This window comes from Penaeus monodon, chromosome 13 (assembly GCF_015228065.2).
Source record: "Penaeus monodon isolate SGIC_2016 chromosome 13, NSTDA_Pmon_1, whole genome shotgun sequence".
NCBI lineage: Eukaryota > Metazoa > Arthropoda > Malacostraca > Decapoda > Penaeidae > Penaeus > Penaeus monodon.
The window spans coordinates 50,119,141-50,138,370 of NC_051398.1; the positions used below are offsets into that span (position 1 = coordinate 50,119,141).

The 19,230-nt window shown below is 37.1% G+C and overlaps 2 protein-coding genes across 2 annotated transcripts in view; one reads left to right on the forward strand and one right to left on the reverse strand.

Moving 5' to 3' along the window:
- The window catches only part of LOC119580410 (iron-sulfur cluster assembly 1 homolog, mitochondrial-like), a 4,918-nt gene extending 796 nt beyond the window's left edge, over nucleotides 1–4,122 (forward strand). Inside the window, exons 2-4 of the mRNA XM_037928544.1 lie at nucleotides 2,843–2,896; nucleotides 3,250–3,355; nucleotides 3,541–4,122. Of these exons, the coding sequence (XP_037784472.1) occupies nucleotides 2,843–2,896; nucleotides 3,250–3,355; nucleotides 3,541–3,689 (309 nt within the window). The 3' untranslated portion in view covers nucleotides 3,690–4,122. The remainder of the gene's footprint in view (nucleotides 1–2,842; nucleotides 2,897–3,249; nucleotides 3,356–3,540) is intronic.
- Nucleotides 4,123–4,171: 49 nt separating this feature from the next.
- LOC119580412 lies at nucleotides 4,172–13,691 on the reverse strand. The gene is given in 9 exon segments (XM_037928545.1): nucleotides 4,172–4,609; nucleotides 5,161–5,324; nucleotides 5,916–6,043; nucleotides 6,939–7,024; nucleotides 8,739–8,893; nucleotides 9,082–10,508; nucleotides 10,510–10,626; nucleotides 11,260–11,341; nucleotides 13,594–13,691. Coding segments are annotated over 8 exon segments (2,283 nt in total). The 5' UTR covers nucleotides 11,317–11,341; nucleotides 13,594–13,691; the 3' UTR covers nucleotides 4,172–4,460.
- Between the last annotated feature and the right edge of the window lie 5,539 nt (nucleotides 13,692–19,230).

Sequence of the window (19,230 nt, forward strand, 5' to 3'; positions counted from 1 at the left end):
GGTGCAGGATGATAGACTAATTGTATAAAACCTATAATTTATGGTTAGTAAAATACAAAAATGTAAATATGATTTTGTAAAATCTTTGTCTCATAGCATGTTTTATTCCCAGCAAATTTGGTTACCTCTGTGTTTCATGATGCTTGGGGGATAGGACAGCAATCATCCTCTATGTATGTCCTGTTAAGCAGGAGCTTGGACTTGTTCCTTATTTAATAGTAAATATCTATTATCATCAGTGCATGTCCCATGTTATGAGTGGCCATCTTGGATAATTCTTCACAGAGACTAAGTCCCTAACTCCATATTACAAATTTCATTCAGCAATCCAAGTTCCCGGAAGTGGTTGTGTCCTTCGGGCACTTGATGGAAGGACACCTCCTGGGAAACATTGTCTTCACCTCATTATGGACGGCAAGATGGAACTGAACCTTGGGAGTGTTGACTGAAGTTAGGGTTATCTGCAGATTATTATTTATTGTACCAACAACTGCAACTTTTTCACCTCTACAAGAATATCATCTTCATTTTGCTGTAGCTTAGTGCATCCATACTGTAAAGATTAACCCCTTCTTGTATTGGAACCAATATAGCGATAAGGTGGGGCTTGGGGGCAAAGCTCATATCTGAGAAGTTTTTGCACACAAGGCAATGTTTGAGGTAAATGATCAAAACAAACAAATGTGCCAGAAAAATGTTACACAGCATAAATAGCAAAAAAAGGTAAAAATTAGTTAATGATTAGGATAAGTGGACAGAAGAAGGGATGAGGAAGAGAAGGAAAAGGAAAGTAGGATAAGAAAAGATCATGTAGAATTTGTTGAGGCAAGGGTTGAGGTCCAAGGTAGGGGTGATCCCTTACCTTGGGCCTCATTCTTCACCTCCTAAGCCCCCTGTGACAACTGTGAGCAAAGGGTTTAGGGGGGTGTAGATGAAAAGTGTCTTAGATTTCTCCAGTTTATAAATTGAATGTCACTTTACAGACTTCCCTGTTAACCCATTGCCGACGGGTGGCATGTACGCACATGCCATGGCATGGCGGGACCATCTGCCGGGGGCACGTACGCACATGCCATAGAGTATGCATGGACATGCCATGAGTTTTTTTTTGTTACAATCATGGCAAAGGATAATTTTTTTGCCAGTGAAAGTGTGATTAAGTCAGTTTTAACACTTTCTCATTTTTACCATGCAACAAACCGACAATTTCAACTCCATGATGCCACACACTGCTTATTTTATTCGGACTATAGACCGAATAATAATCAACTATGGAGTCTATATAACAACAAAAATACCCTTCAGTCTCGATTTATCAGGAAGTTTGGCAAGTAGAGACTGTAAAAAATAATGAAAACTGAAAATACAACATATCTTCATAGTATTACGAAGAAACGGCATGGGATGCTGGTATTTGGCATGAGTGGTCGCGCATGCTAGGGCGACGATATAAGCCCCCGCAGCGAGGCCCCGGCCTCTATGAATGCTACCCGTCAGTTATGGGTTAAATGGCTGTTTATGCTCAGTGACCACATATTACAATAAGACTGCATCCTGTTGTGAATAGATGAAGTTAGGTTGGGTGTATGTCCTAACTGGAAGTTGTGTGTAAGTGATGAACATACTTTAGAAACATATGGGCCATACAGATTCTCATTTCTTTTGATAGGTTTCCCATTACATAGGGATGTGGGTTTAAGATGCCTGTTTATAAAACACAAGCACATATTTTTGCATGCATAAATTTGCACATCCAAATCCAGACCTTGGATTCCAGACAAAAAATGCACATGCACGCGCACACGCACACGCACACGCACACGCACACGCACACGCACACGCACACTCACACTCACACTCACACTCACACTCACACTCACACTCACACTCCCCACACACACACACACACACACACACACACACACACACACACACACACACACACACACACACACACACACACACACACACACACACACACACACACACACACACACACTCTCTCTCTCTCTCTCTCTGTCTTTGTCTCTGTCTGTCTCTCTCTCTGTCTGTGTGTCTCTGTCTCTTTCTCTCTCTGTCTCTCTCTCTCTCTCTCTCTGTGTCTCTCTCTCTCTCTGTGTGTGTCTCTCTCTCTCTCTTTGTGTCTCTCTCTCTCTCTCTCTGTGTCTCTCTGCGGCTCTCTCTCTCTCTCTGCTCTCGCTCTCGCTCTCTCTCTCGCTCTCTCTCTCTCTCACTCTCTCGCTCTCTCTCTCGCTCTCTCTCTCGCTCTCTTCCTCTCTCTCTCTCTTCTCTCTCTCTCTCTCTCTCTCTCTCTCTCTCTCTCTCTCTCTCTCTCTCTCTCTCTCTCTCTCTCTCTCTCTCTACAAAAGTGCTCACTGTTTTGTTACCAAGCCAAAGCAAGAAAGTGTTTTTGCTAGAGTTACACCAACAATAGTCCATTTTACATATACAAGTATACAGTCCTTTACAAGAGTGACACTAGAGACTAGCAAACAAATTGTTTTCAGGATGTTGTAGAACAAACATGACAGGGATTTTTATGTTTCTCATAGGGAGACTTTGGCTGCATTGTTAGTAATATCATGGAATATTTATGCTTATATTGCAATTTCTAAATTTATGTGTTAGATTTAACAGTACAAGTACATATTTTGAAGTATCACAGATGTACTGTTGGGAAAGTTAAGAATTCTTGAAGTAAATTTTATACACTTAATATTCAATGTATACAACAAAAAATGGTCTGTTTTGTTCTGTTTTATCATAATGTCATTGAGCTTTCTTGCTTGCCAATAGTAATAGAGATTATTACCTTTTTTCTTTATTATTATTATTTCTACAGACCCAAAATGCTGTTCACAAGGTTAGAGAGCTACTGAACAGAAATCCAGAAGCTGTAAGTATAAGTGATCACCATTATTTTCAGTTCAGGCATGTCCTTTGCAAAATATTTATTAATTTTTTTATTAATCCTAAAGATATGTAATGGAAAGTTTTTGGTGATATTGTTTAATGTCATTCATGTTTGTTTGTTATTATCTCCATAGATCTTTTGCATGCACAAATATGGACAATTATGGTACAGAAATATAAAATTTCAAGTTTTTTTTTTGTAGGATATATGAAAGTTTTGTGGTTCACATTTGCATTTTTTTCCACATTATTTTGTGGTTTTTAAATTATAAATGTAGAATTTGTCTGCTGATTCCTTAAAAAGAAGAAGACTATAATCCTCTTCCTTCTGTGCAGGTGGGTCTGAAGGTTGGTGTGCGACAGAGAGGCTGTAATGGGCTGAGCTACACATTGGACTATGCTAAGGAAAAAGGAAAATTTGATGAGGAAGTTGTTCAAGATGGTTAGTATATAAGTGGGCATTTGATATATAACAGAATTTTTCAGTCTTCATAATTATTTAATTTTACTGAAGGCAAAGCTTTGAATATTGGTTGTTTTACCTTGTTCAAATAAACCCTGTTTTGAATATTGATATGCAGGGAAAAGAAATTCCCATTTCAAAGTGCCTCAAACTTTTCTTTCCAGGAGTGCGAGTCATCATTGACAAGAAAGCGCAGTTGACTTTATTAGGGACGGAAATGGATTATGTACAAAACAAATTGTCATCTGAATTTGTTTTTAACAATCCAAATATAAAAGGAACTTGTGGTTGTGGTGAAAGTTTTTCCATTTAGTAAAATTAGTAAGTGTAATTACATTAATAAATACAAGTGTAGGAAATATATAGTGTGAAAAATATTTTTTTTCTTTAACAAATTTCTAATGTTGTTCATTTGTGTTTTAAACTGGTCTTGTCCAGTATGTAACCCAACAAAGGCCAGAGGCCTTATGTCTACCTAATGCTTTGACATTTGTACGTTTTGTACATTGTGATGTAAATCATCCTTGTATAATAATACAGAACTCAGATATAGGCAACAATCGTTTGATCATTGTCTATTGCAGTGTGAAGTGCTTGCAATTTTGAGTTTTATCTGGATGTGCTCGTCTTTCTCATTGAATAACTATGGTCAAGTGATTAATTTTATTTGTATAAAAAAGAAGGTATTTACGTTTCTTTATTTGTAAATGTGTAAATAATATTAGAAAGTAAAAAGTAATATATTACACCTCTTTCAATTCTATAAAACATAGATTTTATTTAAAGATTGTGAAATGGATAAATGACTTTATTTTTTATATACTATTTACCACACTAATTCCATGCAGTCATGTGAAGAACAGAAGGAAAATAATCTTAGGCAGTACTGAGATTTTTTTTGTTCCAAGTTCTTTCCAAAGACTAGAAACTAAGTTATAAATAAAATGTGGCACCTTTGATGTATAATAAACATTTCCAGATGCTGACCCCCATCTTAACGTGTACCTTTGAAATACATTTATGTAAACACAAAATAGTAATACATTAAAGCATATCTTATATCACTGAAGTATGGCATGTAGACTTAAGTGTAATCTTCTTGCAAGCCATATTTTCCAAGAAACTTTTTTGTTGCCATGGAAAAGTTATTTTCAGTATCTGGATTCTTAATTTGCTGGAATGGGGGTCTCAATGCCTTGGTCTCTCTCACAGCTCTTGTTCTTCCTGTCATGGCTGAAAAGAAAGTCATCAAAATCTATTAAAAAAGTCACATAGCCTACCTGATGATAACCCCCCCCCCCCCCCAGATTACCAAAAAACATAATATAGCACAGGGGGGATAATATTCAGGATATGAACGCACAAATTATTGCAAGAGAGAGGATAAGTATCAGACTAAATATCCTGCAGTTTCAGCCAACATAAATAAGGAAAGCAAAATTTTGCAATTATATGAAATAACAGGGTAGCAATATTCTGGTCACAATGTATAAAACCAGTATTTATTTACTTATATGTCAGAGAATAAAAACAGGGCTCCTTAGTGTGCCAACAAATAATTTTCTTATATTTTATGTGGAGAAAATTACCTACCTATTTCTTTATAAGATGTGATGTATAGTTAGTTATTCACTTGATTTCTTTATGACAAAATAATTTATAAGACGGGGAAAAAACAGCTGACAATACTGGAAAAATGGACGGTCATAGTCATCCTTTGCAAGCAGAAATGTGCATATTACCAATCTATAACAGTGTAATTAAACCAATGAGTGATGTCTTACCAGGAGATGCTGCAGCAATGGCAGCTAGTTGTGCATCTGATAGGTACTTTGCAGCTGTAGCATCGGTCTCTTGGTATGGCACTGTCTCTGAGGTGGGCATGGAGTGTTGGTACATGGACAGCATGTTATGGAGTCCTGGCAGGTACATGGTATCCAATACTGGTCTGAAAAGAAGGGGTATTTTGGTAGGACATGGAAGAAAATGAGAAAATGCAAGTATGAGGAGTACAATCACCTTGAAATTCCTTATAGTTTACAATAAAGTGAATAATTATATTTATTTTTTTCATCAAATATAGTCATTTTTGTAAAGAAAAACATTAGAGACAATATATTACTTGAAAAAATATGCAAACTTCCTTGCCACTCCTTCCATCCCTAATTTTCCTGTAAGCTTCTATGGTTTACAAAAGAAGAGTAAATTCCACAAAGATTTGAGAGTAAAACAGAAAAGGTTCGCAGTTTCAAAATACCTGTAACATTATGTTTTTGCAGGAATGGGAAAACTTGTTTATCAAAATGAAGCTCCTAATGCAGAAATTTATGCAGTTATTATAAATGATCTGAATTTGTGAAGAATCTGGCATGACAAAAGGCAAGATGAAAGAGCAAGAATAAATGTCATTGCATCTGAGGAAGTTGAAACTGCAACTAGGAACAGTGTCTGTATTATCTTTTGTTTGTAAATTTTCTTCATCGTAGTGAAAAGAATGACTGAAACAACAACAATATTACAGTAAACAGTTCCTTAATACCTGTTGTTTGAAGCCAGTGTAGCAGGGTCAATGAAACTAATACCAAACTGCATTAACTGTTTCCTGACGGCTTCCGTCTGGGGGTCAATTACTGTTGTTTCCTGTTGATCAGTGGAACTGTTCGACTCCTGAAAAAGAAAAACTCTTCACTATCTCATCCAAAGGTTCACTGAAATTATCTTTTATCTCAATGCTGACAGGTTTACATGACCATGTGTTGGGTGCTGAATGCAGAAATTAGAAGCATGGTAAAAAATATAACTTCCTCACTCTGAGCTGTTGGCTGCAGCATATATGACCTTCCAGGAAACAAGGCTACAAGTGACTTTAAGCATACTTTTGAGGGTCTGCATCTCTTAACCCTTATCCGACGGGTAGTATTTATATTGGCCTGGGCCTCGCTGCCAGGGACTTATATCGTCGCCCTAGCATGCGCGACCACTCATGCCAAATACCAGCATCCCATGCTGTTTCTTCTACATACTATGAAGATATGTTGTATTTTCCAGTTTTCATTATTTTTTAAAGTCTCTACTTGCCAAACTTCCTAATAAATCGAGACTGAAGGGTATTTTTTGTTGTTATATAGACCCCAATATTGATCATTATTCGATCTATAGTCCGAATAAAATAAGCAGTGTGCGGCATCATGGAGTTGAAATCGTTGGTTTGTTGCATTTTTTTATTTATTGCATGGTAAAAATGAGAAAGTGTTAAAACCGACTTAATCACACTTTCACTGGCAAAAAAATAATCTTTTGCCGTGATTGTAAAAAAAAACTCATGGCATGTCCATACATACTCTATGGCATGTGCGTACGTGTCCCCGGCAGATGGTCCCGCCATGTCATGGCATGTACGTACATTCCACCCGTCGGCAATGGGTTAACTGACTGAACAACTGTTTAGTGCACACACTTTGGAAGAGGGATGACATGGTATGGCATGGCACCTGTCAACAATAATATTAATGCAGAAATGTTTATTTAACCAACTCTAGGCACATAAACCTCAGACTCGTACCCTCTGTCTCTGGTGACTGGCAGCTTCTCACTTCTTTCCTCTTCCTCTGCAGCCCTTAGAATTTTGCAAAATATGCGAATATTTGTCTGGAAGATATAAATACAAATAATAATTATAATAAGAGAGGGAGTCAGCAGGTAGCTTTTCATAAAAAACACACAAGAACAACAAAAAGATGCTTAAAAAGTATGGCAAGAAATACTTTTCATATCAATGCAGATTCATACATGTCGAATTGACTTGAAATTGATCATCTATATTCTAAATGTTTTGGGTCAAACAGTAACAGACTAACAGCATACAATTTAAATGCGTGACATGGGTTTAAATGGACAAAGGTCCTAACCCACGAGGAGTGTGGCAAGTTAGGGCCTATCCACATAGAACAAAAGTGAATTTCCACTGAAATCCTACTTCACCAGTCTATCTGAATGTGTTGCTCAAGGAGGGTGAAGAGCCATTGGCAACTCACACATAGGCTCAGTAGTAACTTTGGAAGATAGCTACACATGAACACACAGATGGAGTGCATGCTTATCTCTGAGCTCCTATAGCTAGTCCTGATTCTGGTTAAAATAAACCTTTTTCCAATGATCTAGTAGATCTGAGAATCCAAGGAGTGAGGTTCAATATAAACAAACAGGTAAAGGTGGAAAAAAAGAATTTTCTGATGGGGCAGTCTGAGCACTTACCTGTAGTTATCCCTAAAAATAAATTACTTATTGAAATATTTTGATATTTATTGCCTTTCTTATAAAGAGTAAGACATGAGAATCACTCAAATTAGTGAGAAAAGGCAGTTTAGTTGATCATATCTTTGTCCAATATATTATTTGGTTTTTAATCACAGAAAATTTATGAAGTAGATTTACATGAAAATGCCTGGGAAAATTGTTTTTACAAGCAGCTAAGCACCTATAACTAGATATTATGGATAGGGTGAAGGAGTTAAAAGCTATAAGAGGAAAAGTGACAAAATACCTAATTTTACACAATATTGGACACTTGATAAAGAGAAAACCCAGCACCAGAAAATTTCAAAATGGGGCAGTAGGCATACCAAATGACTACTCAAAGCCAAAATCAAAAATTATTGGTTTAGTATTAATAATACTGTGCAATTTACTGTGTCACAACAAATATGGCTCACAATAAATGTAAGCAACAGAGATACCTATTTATCTATAAAGTTTCAATATAATACTCCTAATAGTTTAGTTAGAAGACACCAGGTGTTGCATATCCCCTTAAGTAAAATTTTCAATATTCTGACCATTTTCTAAGCATAATAACAAAACTATTAAAACTAAACACAGAAGATAGCTCTTCAACATAAGGCCTCTTCAATGAATATAATGTTCTGACGCATGTGGAAGAAAAGAAAAAGAAAGAAAAAAAGAAAGAAAAAAAGAAAGAAAGAAAGAAAGAAAGAAAGAAAGAAAAAGAAAAAAAAAAAGAAAAAGAAGAAGAAAAAAAAAAGCCTCTCTCGCTTTTTATCTTTTCTACCTATGATGTGGGGAAAGATTCAGGAAAGAAAAAAGGAATATGAGGAATCTTAACCTCTTATAACCGGGCATGCCTACAGCTGTCATGAAAAACCAACTCATCATTGAGTTCAACTGAGCTGAGCAGGAAGTTCCACTATATACAGCAAACTCCCCAGCCAAAAGGCTAGATGGTTGCCAGAAGTCACAGGAATTAGTGATACAAAAATGTCTGAGACCACCATTGTAGGATTAAATAAATGCTGTCCAAGCTTACAAACAAGCAAAAATAACAACTTTTGTGAGGGGGGAAAACGTACCATGACATTGTTGTAAAAAGTCACCCCTGTTGCTTTAGCTGGTGCACTTTCCTGATGCTGAGGACTATCGTGGGCTGCTGGACTGCACATACTCGCACTCTCACCCAAGACAGGAGAGCCTTCCCATTCTACACTTTTCTTCTTTTGATTTCTGGAACAAATGTTAATCACCATTAGTATTACTATTCTTAAGTAATACCTGCAATAAACCTTATAAAAATAAGCCTGAGAAAAATTATATATGTATCAATAATGAAAGACCAAATTTTATTGTGGATTATTTAGCAGATGTAAAAATACCAATCCTGAGTTCAACATTCCCTAGGACTTAATACAGACCTCATACCACAGTCAGCCTCCTCGTGCCTACTGCCATCATGGTACTCTGTCATACTAATGTGGACTGAAGGATCTGGACTGGGAGGGTCTTCCTCAATTGTTTTCATGACAACTTCTTGCATTGTCAGGGACATTTCCTTGTGCACTGTCCAATTTGTTGCTTGTCTTGAGGAGGAATCCCTCCTCTTTAATAAGTTTGGCTGATAATTATCTCTAATGTTATCTGCTTGTCTTTCTCCTGACTTTTTGTTGCTTGTCTGAAGAAATTTCACAGCTTCTCTAGACTCAAATTTTGCATCTTGCTCAGGGCCTCTTTCAACTGCATTCTCAGATGGCATAACAGACGCAATCAAATCTGCCCATGAAATTTCAGTATTAATTCCTATTGACTTAGTCTCACATCTATCAAGCTCTGTCTGACTGCAAGTATCCTTAAATATTTGTTTCTGATTCACCTGCTGCTTAGCACTGGTGGCCATTACTATTTCTCTCAATAATTCTCTGGATTCCTTGTTTCTCTGAGCCTCATTATGTTCCTGCTTCTCTAATAACTTTTCTAGAGAACTCTGTAGCCTGAAAATATGCTCATTCTGTTTCTCAATTAAATGATAAACATTTGGGTTACAATGATTACTTGATTGGCCAGAAATACGATCTGACTGATGAGTGACTTCACTAAGTGGGCGATGAGAGGACTGACTTCCCTGGGATATTAATGTGCTATTATACTGAACTGAAGGGGGTGTATTCAAGTCCTTTCTGTAAGACTGAGCAAAGTTACTGGGCTCTGTTGTTTTGCCTTCACTAATAGCTGGAGAGTAAGGCTTAACATTTTCCTTTTCATATCCATATGTTTGTAAACATCTCTGATGCTGTTCCATCCGTTTTGTGTAAAGTGGTGTTTCTTCATCACTCATCACAGGATTCTTATAAAAATGGACTGATTTTGTTGTTACTTGTGATGGCCAGGAGTTCTTACTCAACATGACTGAATCTTCATGAGATGGAGAACTGACTGTGTTCTGTGTCTGGGGAGTTAGCACTCTTGTGACAGGTACTGTATTTCTTGTAATCAGTGGAGAAATCTCCCTTACTGGAGGGGAAGAGCTGTGACCCACCTCCTTGTTCACTCCATTTTTCTGAGATGGGCTGTAAATCAGAGGGTTGTAATGCTTGTCACTCATCATTGGATTTTTAAGTACTGGTGATCCACTAGGTTCTCTCTGAAACTGGCCTTCTGTCTTGCTCTGCAATGGCAATTTTGGTCTTACATAATTTTCATCTGCCCTATTCTTAAAATGTGTTGTAGACTGAGAGCCTTGAATTTCCCTTGAAGGTGCAGCCTGCTTCCCTGGATTGTTAACAGCTGGGATCACTGGTACTCTCTGATTTGCTACTGTACTGCCTACTTTGGTGAACGGTGCATCCCTTTTTTTGTTGCAGGCTAGCTGGGAGGTTGGATTTTGGTTGTTGCCAAATAAGGCTGTCCTCGCTATCAAACATCAGTGAAACTTCTGGTACTACTGGTCTGGGTGCATTATAATTCTGTAAAAGACAAGGTGGTTGACATCAATTGTACTAGCTTTTCTAGTTCAAGAAGTTATACCTATTTTCAGTATAAAAGATAAATAAGTTTGAAGAAGAAGACGGAGAAAAGAAAAAAGAGAGGGAAAAAAAAGCAGGTGTAACATTTACCAATTCATTGAAGTGTGGCTTGTGAAATGTTATATTCTATGTCAGTATTGTTACAAACCATATCACTACACTTCAGAAGTACATGCTTTTTATGCTTGGTTCCACCATATTTTTTTTCTTAAAAGATGCACTTACTTTATTGGTCACTTTACTTCTATGATTATCTAAATCCATTTACCAAGTACAGTCATACAGTTTACAGAATACCAATGAGGATACCGAAATTTCTCAATCAGATTCCAAAGACAAAACACCCAAAGTAAAGGCCTGCAGAGGCTCCTGAGAATTTACAATATGATGTTTTAAACGTGTTCAACACTGGTTTTCCTTCACCTTCATCTATTCTGACTTGAACTGCTGACAAGCTCCTCTGTTCTCTTGATAGAGTAGACCTTCCAGCTTAACAAATAACATTCCAAAACACTAATGTAGTTATGCAACTGCTATTCTGTCATGGCATGTCTATAATATTAAAATACTTACTGGCAACACAGATGGCCTGGGAGGTGGAGCTCGTCTTGGGGCGGCATCGTCATCCATCGTTGTTGGGCATAAGACTTCTTCCCTGGAAACAAATCAATAGCTATAAATTGTACAAAATCTGAAAAGTACAAAACTCAAGGTAACAAGTAAATAAATCCAGAAAGCCTATCAATGATATCCTTTAAACACTTCTTTTTTCTATTACTACCTTTTTGCCATGGAAGGCAGAACTTTTACAAGCAGTGATATGCGACATTAGAAGTGCACATGAATATAGTAAACTTACTAAATTCCCAGAAATGTCACAGGTGAAGCACTGCCTACAGATATTATAGACAAAAGGAATTCATCTTCAGGTCTGAAAGTGAAGACAAAATCCGCGAGGATATTGAAACTGTTGTATACCTTTCAGTAGACCTTACTTTGGTAGACTACTGTCTTTTTTTTCTTGCATGCTATTCCTAATAAACATTCAAGTATATGAAGTATATGAAACAAAGTATTTGAAATGTAGACTAATTCTAATTTGGACAATTACAGAGATAATTCTGAGTGGACAATAAAGAAAAAACACTGCCAGCAAAAAATTGTATGTGCACATCAAACTCCACAGGGCCACCAATACATTTTTATTTAATAGGCTTTTAAACAATTTTAAGTGATCAGGTGAATTAGTTCTAAACAAGCTTGGTAAATCTTATGCCAAGGACAACATAAGTTTAACATACAAAATTCAGAATTCCTCTTGTAAATTGATGTGGTCAGAATGAAGCTGTTGTTCATTTTCTGTGCAATCTTTATTTTTTGAGTAGGCAACCTGTGGGAAATTGAAGATTTTTTGGGGGGTGGGATGAGGTAAGGGGCAAAATGTGTAAAAGCATTTAAACTATATGAGCAAACATCCTCTACTTAAGTTTTGGCAGTTTAGAGCTTGGACTGGTTCTTTAATTGATGATAAATCTCCTGGGTATATTGTCAATATTATCTCACACTGCCATTGTATATCCTAGATCCCATCTGATGACTGTGGACTTAGACTACTCTTCACATCGGGATTCTGGTGGCCTATTTTCTTCCTTTCTGAGGTTAATATTTGCATGCACAAATTATTTCATGCATCAGTTACTGCAGTTTTCCATTCTTTATGATAGTGTCATTTGATTTTCCTGTAAATATATACCAAAGTATATTTATTTATTTTTTTTTTCAAGTTCCCTATCCCACAAGGACATTGGCGATCATGGATTTCCATGATTTTCTTGGCAATTTAGAGCGGTGGTTTGCCGTCGCCTTCCGCCTGGTGTTTTTATTGAGTCACCATCTCTATTTACCCAGTTCTGGGACCGTCACTGACTTGGGCTGGCTTGCCCACCCAGCGGCTGGGCAGGCAATCGAGGTGAAGTTCCTTGCCCAAGGGAACAATGCGCCGGTTGGTGACTCGAACCCTTGAACTCAGATTGCCGTTGTGACAGTCCTGAGTCCGATGCTCTAACCATTCAGCCACCGCGGCCTCTACCAAAGTATTACACATGTTAAAAGATACAATATGGTATGGATGCACTAAGGTAGGGCAAATTGAAGACGATATTCTTTTAAAAGTTGACTAAAAGTTGGGGGGGGGGGGTGCATGGCTTCACTGAAGGGCATGTCCAGTCACGGAAACTAAATAGACTGTTGAACAAATTTTGTGCTGTGGAGTTGGAGACTTAATCTCTGGTGAGTGGGTCAGTACTATAAAGAATTACCCTTACATGTTGCACAAGTTCCTTATTATCAACTTGCAAAGGAAATACCATAGATGAAATGTATTATTTTCGGTCATGTTTTCCATTACCTTAAAGCTATTAAACTGAAAACTATACCCAGCATTTGATTTTTCCATAGGAAATTTTCCCACTTATGCAGAAAACATCATAAATAAAAAGAGCGTCACAGAGATATAGATAAATTAGGCTATTAATTCAATATCCTTCAAATCACGAGTCACACTGTCACACACTCAAATGGCCCTAAATCCTTTTGTTAGAATAAAAATAAATGTAAATACAATACCCAGAATTTCCTTTCCACGCCATAACGGAAGGAAAGACTCGCTTCAGAAACAACAGGAGGTCTTCTTCCATTCTCCTTTTATTACATTTTATACGTTTGATGTCTATATTCCAAAGAACTTTTGTTTTTTTTATAGTTTATTTAATGACATCAATTCCATTCGAGCTTTGAAGGAATATCTTCATATGTCAATACATCCTACTTCACACCCTACATAACTATGAATACAAAGTAAAATAAACACCTAGGGGCTGTTTGCCCCACTCTTAAACAACAACTTACGCATTAATTTGTCAATTACACACATAAAAGAGAGCAAAATCCTCCCGTCAGCTGAGCGTCAAGCCCGACTCCGTTTGAAAAGTGTAAACAAATCGTCCGATTCCTTTGCTCTGACTTTGTGGATGTAAGTAACCTCCAATTATGGTGGTCAATTTCTAAATGAATGTTATGCAGTGTTATACATATCCGGAGATTTTTTTTGATAAATATAGGGGTGGAATCGTGTATTATTGCTGGCGTAATTGTCTTCTTGGAATTTATGCATTGAGGAATGGATGTGGTGTACGTAAGTGATGTCATGGCTTCGTTACAAGTAATATAAATTTTAGTATGTTAAAATGTTATTATTACTATCATTAATATTATCATTGTCATTACTATTATCATTATCTTCGTCATCATCATTACTATTACCAGTATTATTATTATTATTATTATTATTATTATTATTATTATTATTATTATTATTATTATTATTATTATTATTATTATTATTATTATTATTATTATTATTATATATTATTATTATTATTATTATTATTATATTATTATTAATTATTATTATTATTATTATTATTTTATTATTATTATTATTATTATTATCATTATTATATTATTATTATATTATATTATTATTATTATTATTATTATTATTCATTATCATATTATTATTATTATTATTATTATTATTATATTATTATTATCATTATTGTTATTATTATTATTATTATCATTATTATTATTATTATCATTATCATCATCATCATCATCATCATTATTGTGATTATTATCAATATTACTGTTATTATCATCATCATCACTACTATTATCATAGTTATTATTGTTATTACTATTATCATCATCATCATTGTTATCATCGTTATTATTATTACTATCAGTATTATTATTATTATTATTATTATTATTATTATTATTATTATTACTATTAATATTTTCTTTCTTCTTCTTATCATTATCATCATTATTGTTATTACTGTTATTATTATTATTACTATTATCATCATCATCATTGTTATCATCGTTATTATTATTACTGTTGTTATTATTATTATTATTATTATTATTATTATCATTATTTATCATAATCATCATAATCATGATCATCGTCATCATCATCATCATTAATATTATCATATCATCATCATCATCATTATTAATATCACTATCATCACCATCATCATCAAGGGGCTAACGCCGACGGGGGCGCATGGCCGCATTCACCCTTCGCTTCCAGCCACGAGGATCCCTCGAGGCGAGTCTCCACGCAGGCCCACGGCCCATCACTAATTCCTCGCGACAGGTCTCGTCGAGCTGCCCAAGCCATGATCTCCTAGGTCGTCCCACAGGTCTCCTCCACCCAGGGAGGAGAGAGACAACCTGATGGGCAGGGTCGTCCATAGGGAAGCGAGCTAGGTGGCCATATAGCCTGAGTTGGCGATCCCGGATTATGCAAGTAACAGGTCCCATGCCAGTCTCACGGTGTAACCGCCGGTTGGACACGCGGTCCTGCCAACTGTACCCCATGATCCGGCGAAGGGACTTGTTACAAAAGGCATCAAGGCGAGACTCCAAGAAGCTGGATAGCATCCAGGTTTCGCTTCCATAGAGCAAAACTGGCAGTATCAAGGCCTTGAAGACACGCAGCTTGGTCCTTCTGCATAGGTACCGACATCTCCAAACGCTCTTGTTGATCGAGTTCATGGCTCCTGTTGCCAGACCAATCCGTCTACTGACTTCCTGGTCTGACAACCCAGAGATATGGACTACACTACCAAGGTATGTAAAACTTTCTGTAACTTCAACGTCCTCGCCGCAAGCATGGATCGACTGAACGGGTTCCCCTAACAGGCCCCCAAAGTCCTGAATCTTGGTCTTGGTCCAGGAGACCTCTAGGCCTTGGGGCTTCGCCTCATTGCTAAATGCATCAAGAGCCGCCACAAGTGCCTCCAGGGACTCAGATAGGATGGCAACATCGTCGGCAAAGTCAAGGTCTGAGACCTTATATTGCCTAGTGTTGCTCCACAATGACTTTGGCTAGTAGCTCTGCCCATTATCCAGTCCATACAGGTGTTGAAAAGTGTTGGTGCAAGGACGCAGCCTTGCCTCACCCCTGAGTTAACAGGGAAGAAGTTCGACATACCCCCACCACACTTTACAGCACTTTCAGTACCAGTATAGAGGCTTGCTATCAGGCCAATAATCTGTGTCGAAATTCCCCTGAGCCTCAGGATCTCCCATAGCGATTCCCGATGCACCGAGTCAAACGCCTTCTTGAGGTCAATGTAGGCTGCAAGCAACCCACGACCAAACTCACGACGGCGCTCCACAATTACTCGAAGCGCTAGTATACGGTCTATCGTGGACTTGCCAAGAGTAAATCCAGACTGCTCCGGTCTCTGATGCCTCAGTAGGTGGTTGCGGATCCGTTTCAGAAGAATGTGGGCGAGAACCTTGCCTGGTATGCTGAGCAGTGTAATGCCACGGTAGTTGCTACAGTCCCAACGATCCCCTTTCCCCTTCCAGAGAGGGATGACCACGCCCCTCAGCAGGTCAGGGGGAATGGTACCAGCAGGGATATCACATATGCCTGCAGCTTTCCCACTCTTCAGCTTGGAAATCGCCATCCTAACCTCTGTTAGGGTAGGAGGTTCCTCGCTGATGGGTGGGTCTGGCACAGGCACTGAGACATCGCTTGCATCCAAGCTAACTGTTGGAGGGTCTACCTGGTACAACTGCTCAAAATACTCAGCCCAACGTTCACGAACCCCAACATGATCTGAGATGATCCGTCCATCCGCTGATCGGACTGCAGTCATCTGTGAGGAGGGCTTAGAGTTCAGTTTTCTCAGGGCTTGGTAGGCAGGGCGAAGGTCATTTACCAAGAAATGGCCTTCGACCTCCTCAGCAAGATTCCTGATGAACTGTTCCTTGTCCCTTCTCAATAGTCTCCGAGCCCTACGCACCATGGAACGACGCAAGACTTGATTCCCATTCAGCCGAGCCTTGCGACACGCTTCAGTGGCCTCTAATGTCTCCAGGGAGATGGAATTCTGCCTTGCCCTCGGGCGTAAGCCAATGGACTCCTGAGCTGCTTCGAGTGTTACGCGCTTGAAGAGCTCCCACAGAGCAACTGGGTCCGTCAGGTTGTTGAGTTCTGTGAATCGGTCAGAGACTGAGATCACAATCATAATCATTGCTATTATTTTTTTCATTATAATTACTATTATTATCATTATTATTATTATCATCATTATTATTTTTTATTATTGATATTGTTACTATCCTTATCATCATCATCATCATTAATTTCAATAATAATATCACTGTATTATTATAATCAACATCACTATCATTATCACATCATCATTAGTAATAAGATTAATGATATTGGAACAAAAACGACAACAGTTTAGCTCCAACTTCATATTGTTTTTTTTTTTTTTTACATTATCATAACACTACATTATCACTAATGTTGTACTTATCGTTGCCACCAAGATTAATGCCATATGATACTATCATTGGTATTATAATGTTGCCTTAGAATTATTTTCTTTCCGTCATGTACTTGGGTTTTTGTATGGCGCGTATTAATATCAAATATTAATTAGTCTACCCTAAATTTTTTCAAAGAAAATGGATTTTATTTAATTAGTAAAAAATGTACCTATTTAAAGGGGTATCTATTTTCTTTATGTTCCTTTACAAATAATAATGAACTTTATGAAACTAGAGTTGTAATTCATTCTTTATCATTAAAAAAAAAAAAAAAAAAACTTTAGAAATATCACCCGACAACTCTTCATAAAAGAAACCTATGAAAAGTATGTTGAACTCAATAATGGATAATAAGATGAATCATATTATCTAGAATTATAACTGCTTTATATAATAATTTTATGTAATGATTGCTTTGTATAATAATTGCTTTGGCTTTGTTTTATTTTCTCGAAATGAGATATCCTATTAAAATAGATAAAATATTAGATAAAATATATTATATATTAGTGTTATCACTAGCATCATGATAATATCAAGGTTATAAATTATAATAATCAGTGTTTTTTTTTCCATAACTTTTGCCATCATTACCAGTGTTATCATTATAACGCTTCACGACAATTACTTAACTCAATGTTCTTATCATATCTCATTCGACCCTCAACGAAACTAACTTTTCTTCTGCGGTAAAGTAGAGACAGAGACTCAAAGTCGCGTCTACCATTATCGCAATCCGTGAAAGCTTATGGTTCGGTTACATTGGGTTGTGTTAGGTTGGGCTTTGTGAGGAGTCAGGTCGGGTTGGGATGGATTAGGTCATGCTTGGTTGGTTGGGGGTTGGGTTGGGTTGGGTGGTTGGGTTGGGTTGGGTTGGGTTGGGTTGGGTTGGGTTGGGTTGGGTTGGGTTGGCGTTGGGTTGGGTTGGTTGGGTTGGGTTGGGTTGGGTTGGTTGGGTTGGGTTGGGTTGGGTTGGGTTGGGTTGGGTTGGGTTGGGTTGGGTTGGGTTGGGTTGGGTTGGTTGGGTTGGGTTGGGTGGGTGGGTTGGGTTGGGTTGCGTTGGGTTGGGTTGGGTTGGGTTGGGTTGGGTTGGGTTGGGTTAGGGTTGGGTTGGGTTGGGTTGGGTTGCGTTGGGTTGGGTTGGGTTGGGTTGGGTTGGGTTGCGTTGGGTTGGGTTGGGTTGCGTTGGGTTGGGTTGGGTTGCGTTGGGTTTGGGTTGGGTTGGGTTGGGTTGGGTAGGATTGGGTCTATTAAGTTGGGTTGAATAATTTGGCGAGAGAAAAAAAATAGTGTTAATCTATACATTATAATCATAAATGAATCTATAATAAAAGGTGTAAGGTAAGGTAACCGGCTTTTATTAACACCTACGTAATTATTGTAATATAAGATGTAACATAAGCTTGGGAACCACGTTTATACAGGAAGCCATATACATATTTTTTGCTGCAATTAGTTTGAAGTTTAACAATTATTCACTCTAAATTGAACATTTTGGCAAATGGAAGGATCGTGTGAAAAATACTGCCATGAGGCACTTGAAATACAAACTGGATGTTATTTGGCTAGTAAAAGTGAAAATCTCTGATGAATCTTATATATACTAAACTCACCTCAAGTGGCTCGTCTCATATGACATCACATTATCTATAAGAAAATATATTAATCCCACTACTACTACTAAAAGTTCACATTATTATAGCAGAAAGAGACAACAATAATTCTAATACAAAAATGATATATATATATATATATATATATATATATATATATATATATATATATATATACACATATATATATATAATTTGACTAAAACTCTAGCTATTAAGAATGATTATGATGATGAAGGATAGTATAAAGTAAAAGCACCAAAATCACAATGATGATGATTCTGATTATTATGACGATAATTTTTGGCAAAAAACAAATAATGATAATAAAGCAATAAAGGATGGCGATGGGATGATAATAACAAAAGTAGAAAAAAGTAGATGTTAACAAAAGGTAGTAATAATTACAGTGATAATGACAAAACTCATATTCACAATCATAATAATATCGGGAATAAAGATAATGCCAAAATTTATACTAAAAATAATCATGCTGATACTGGAA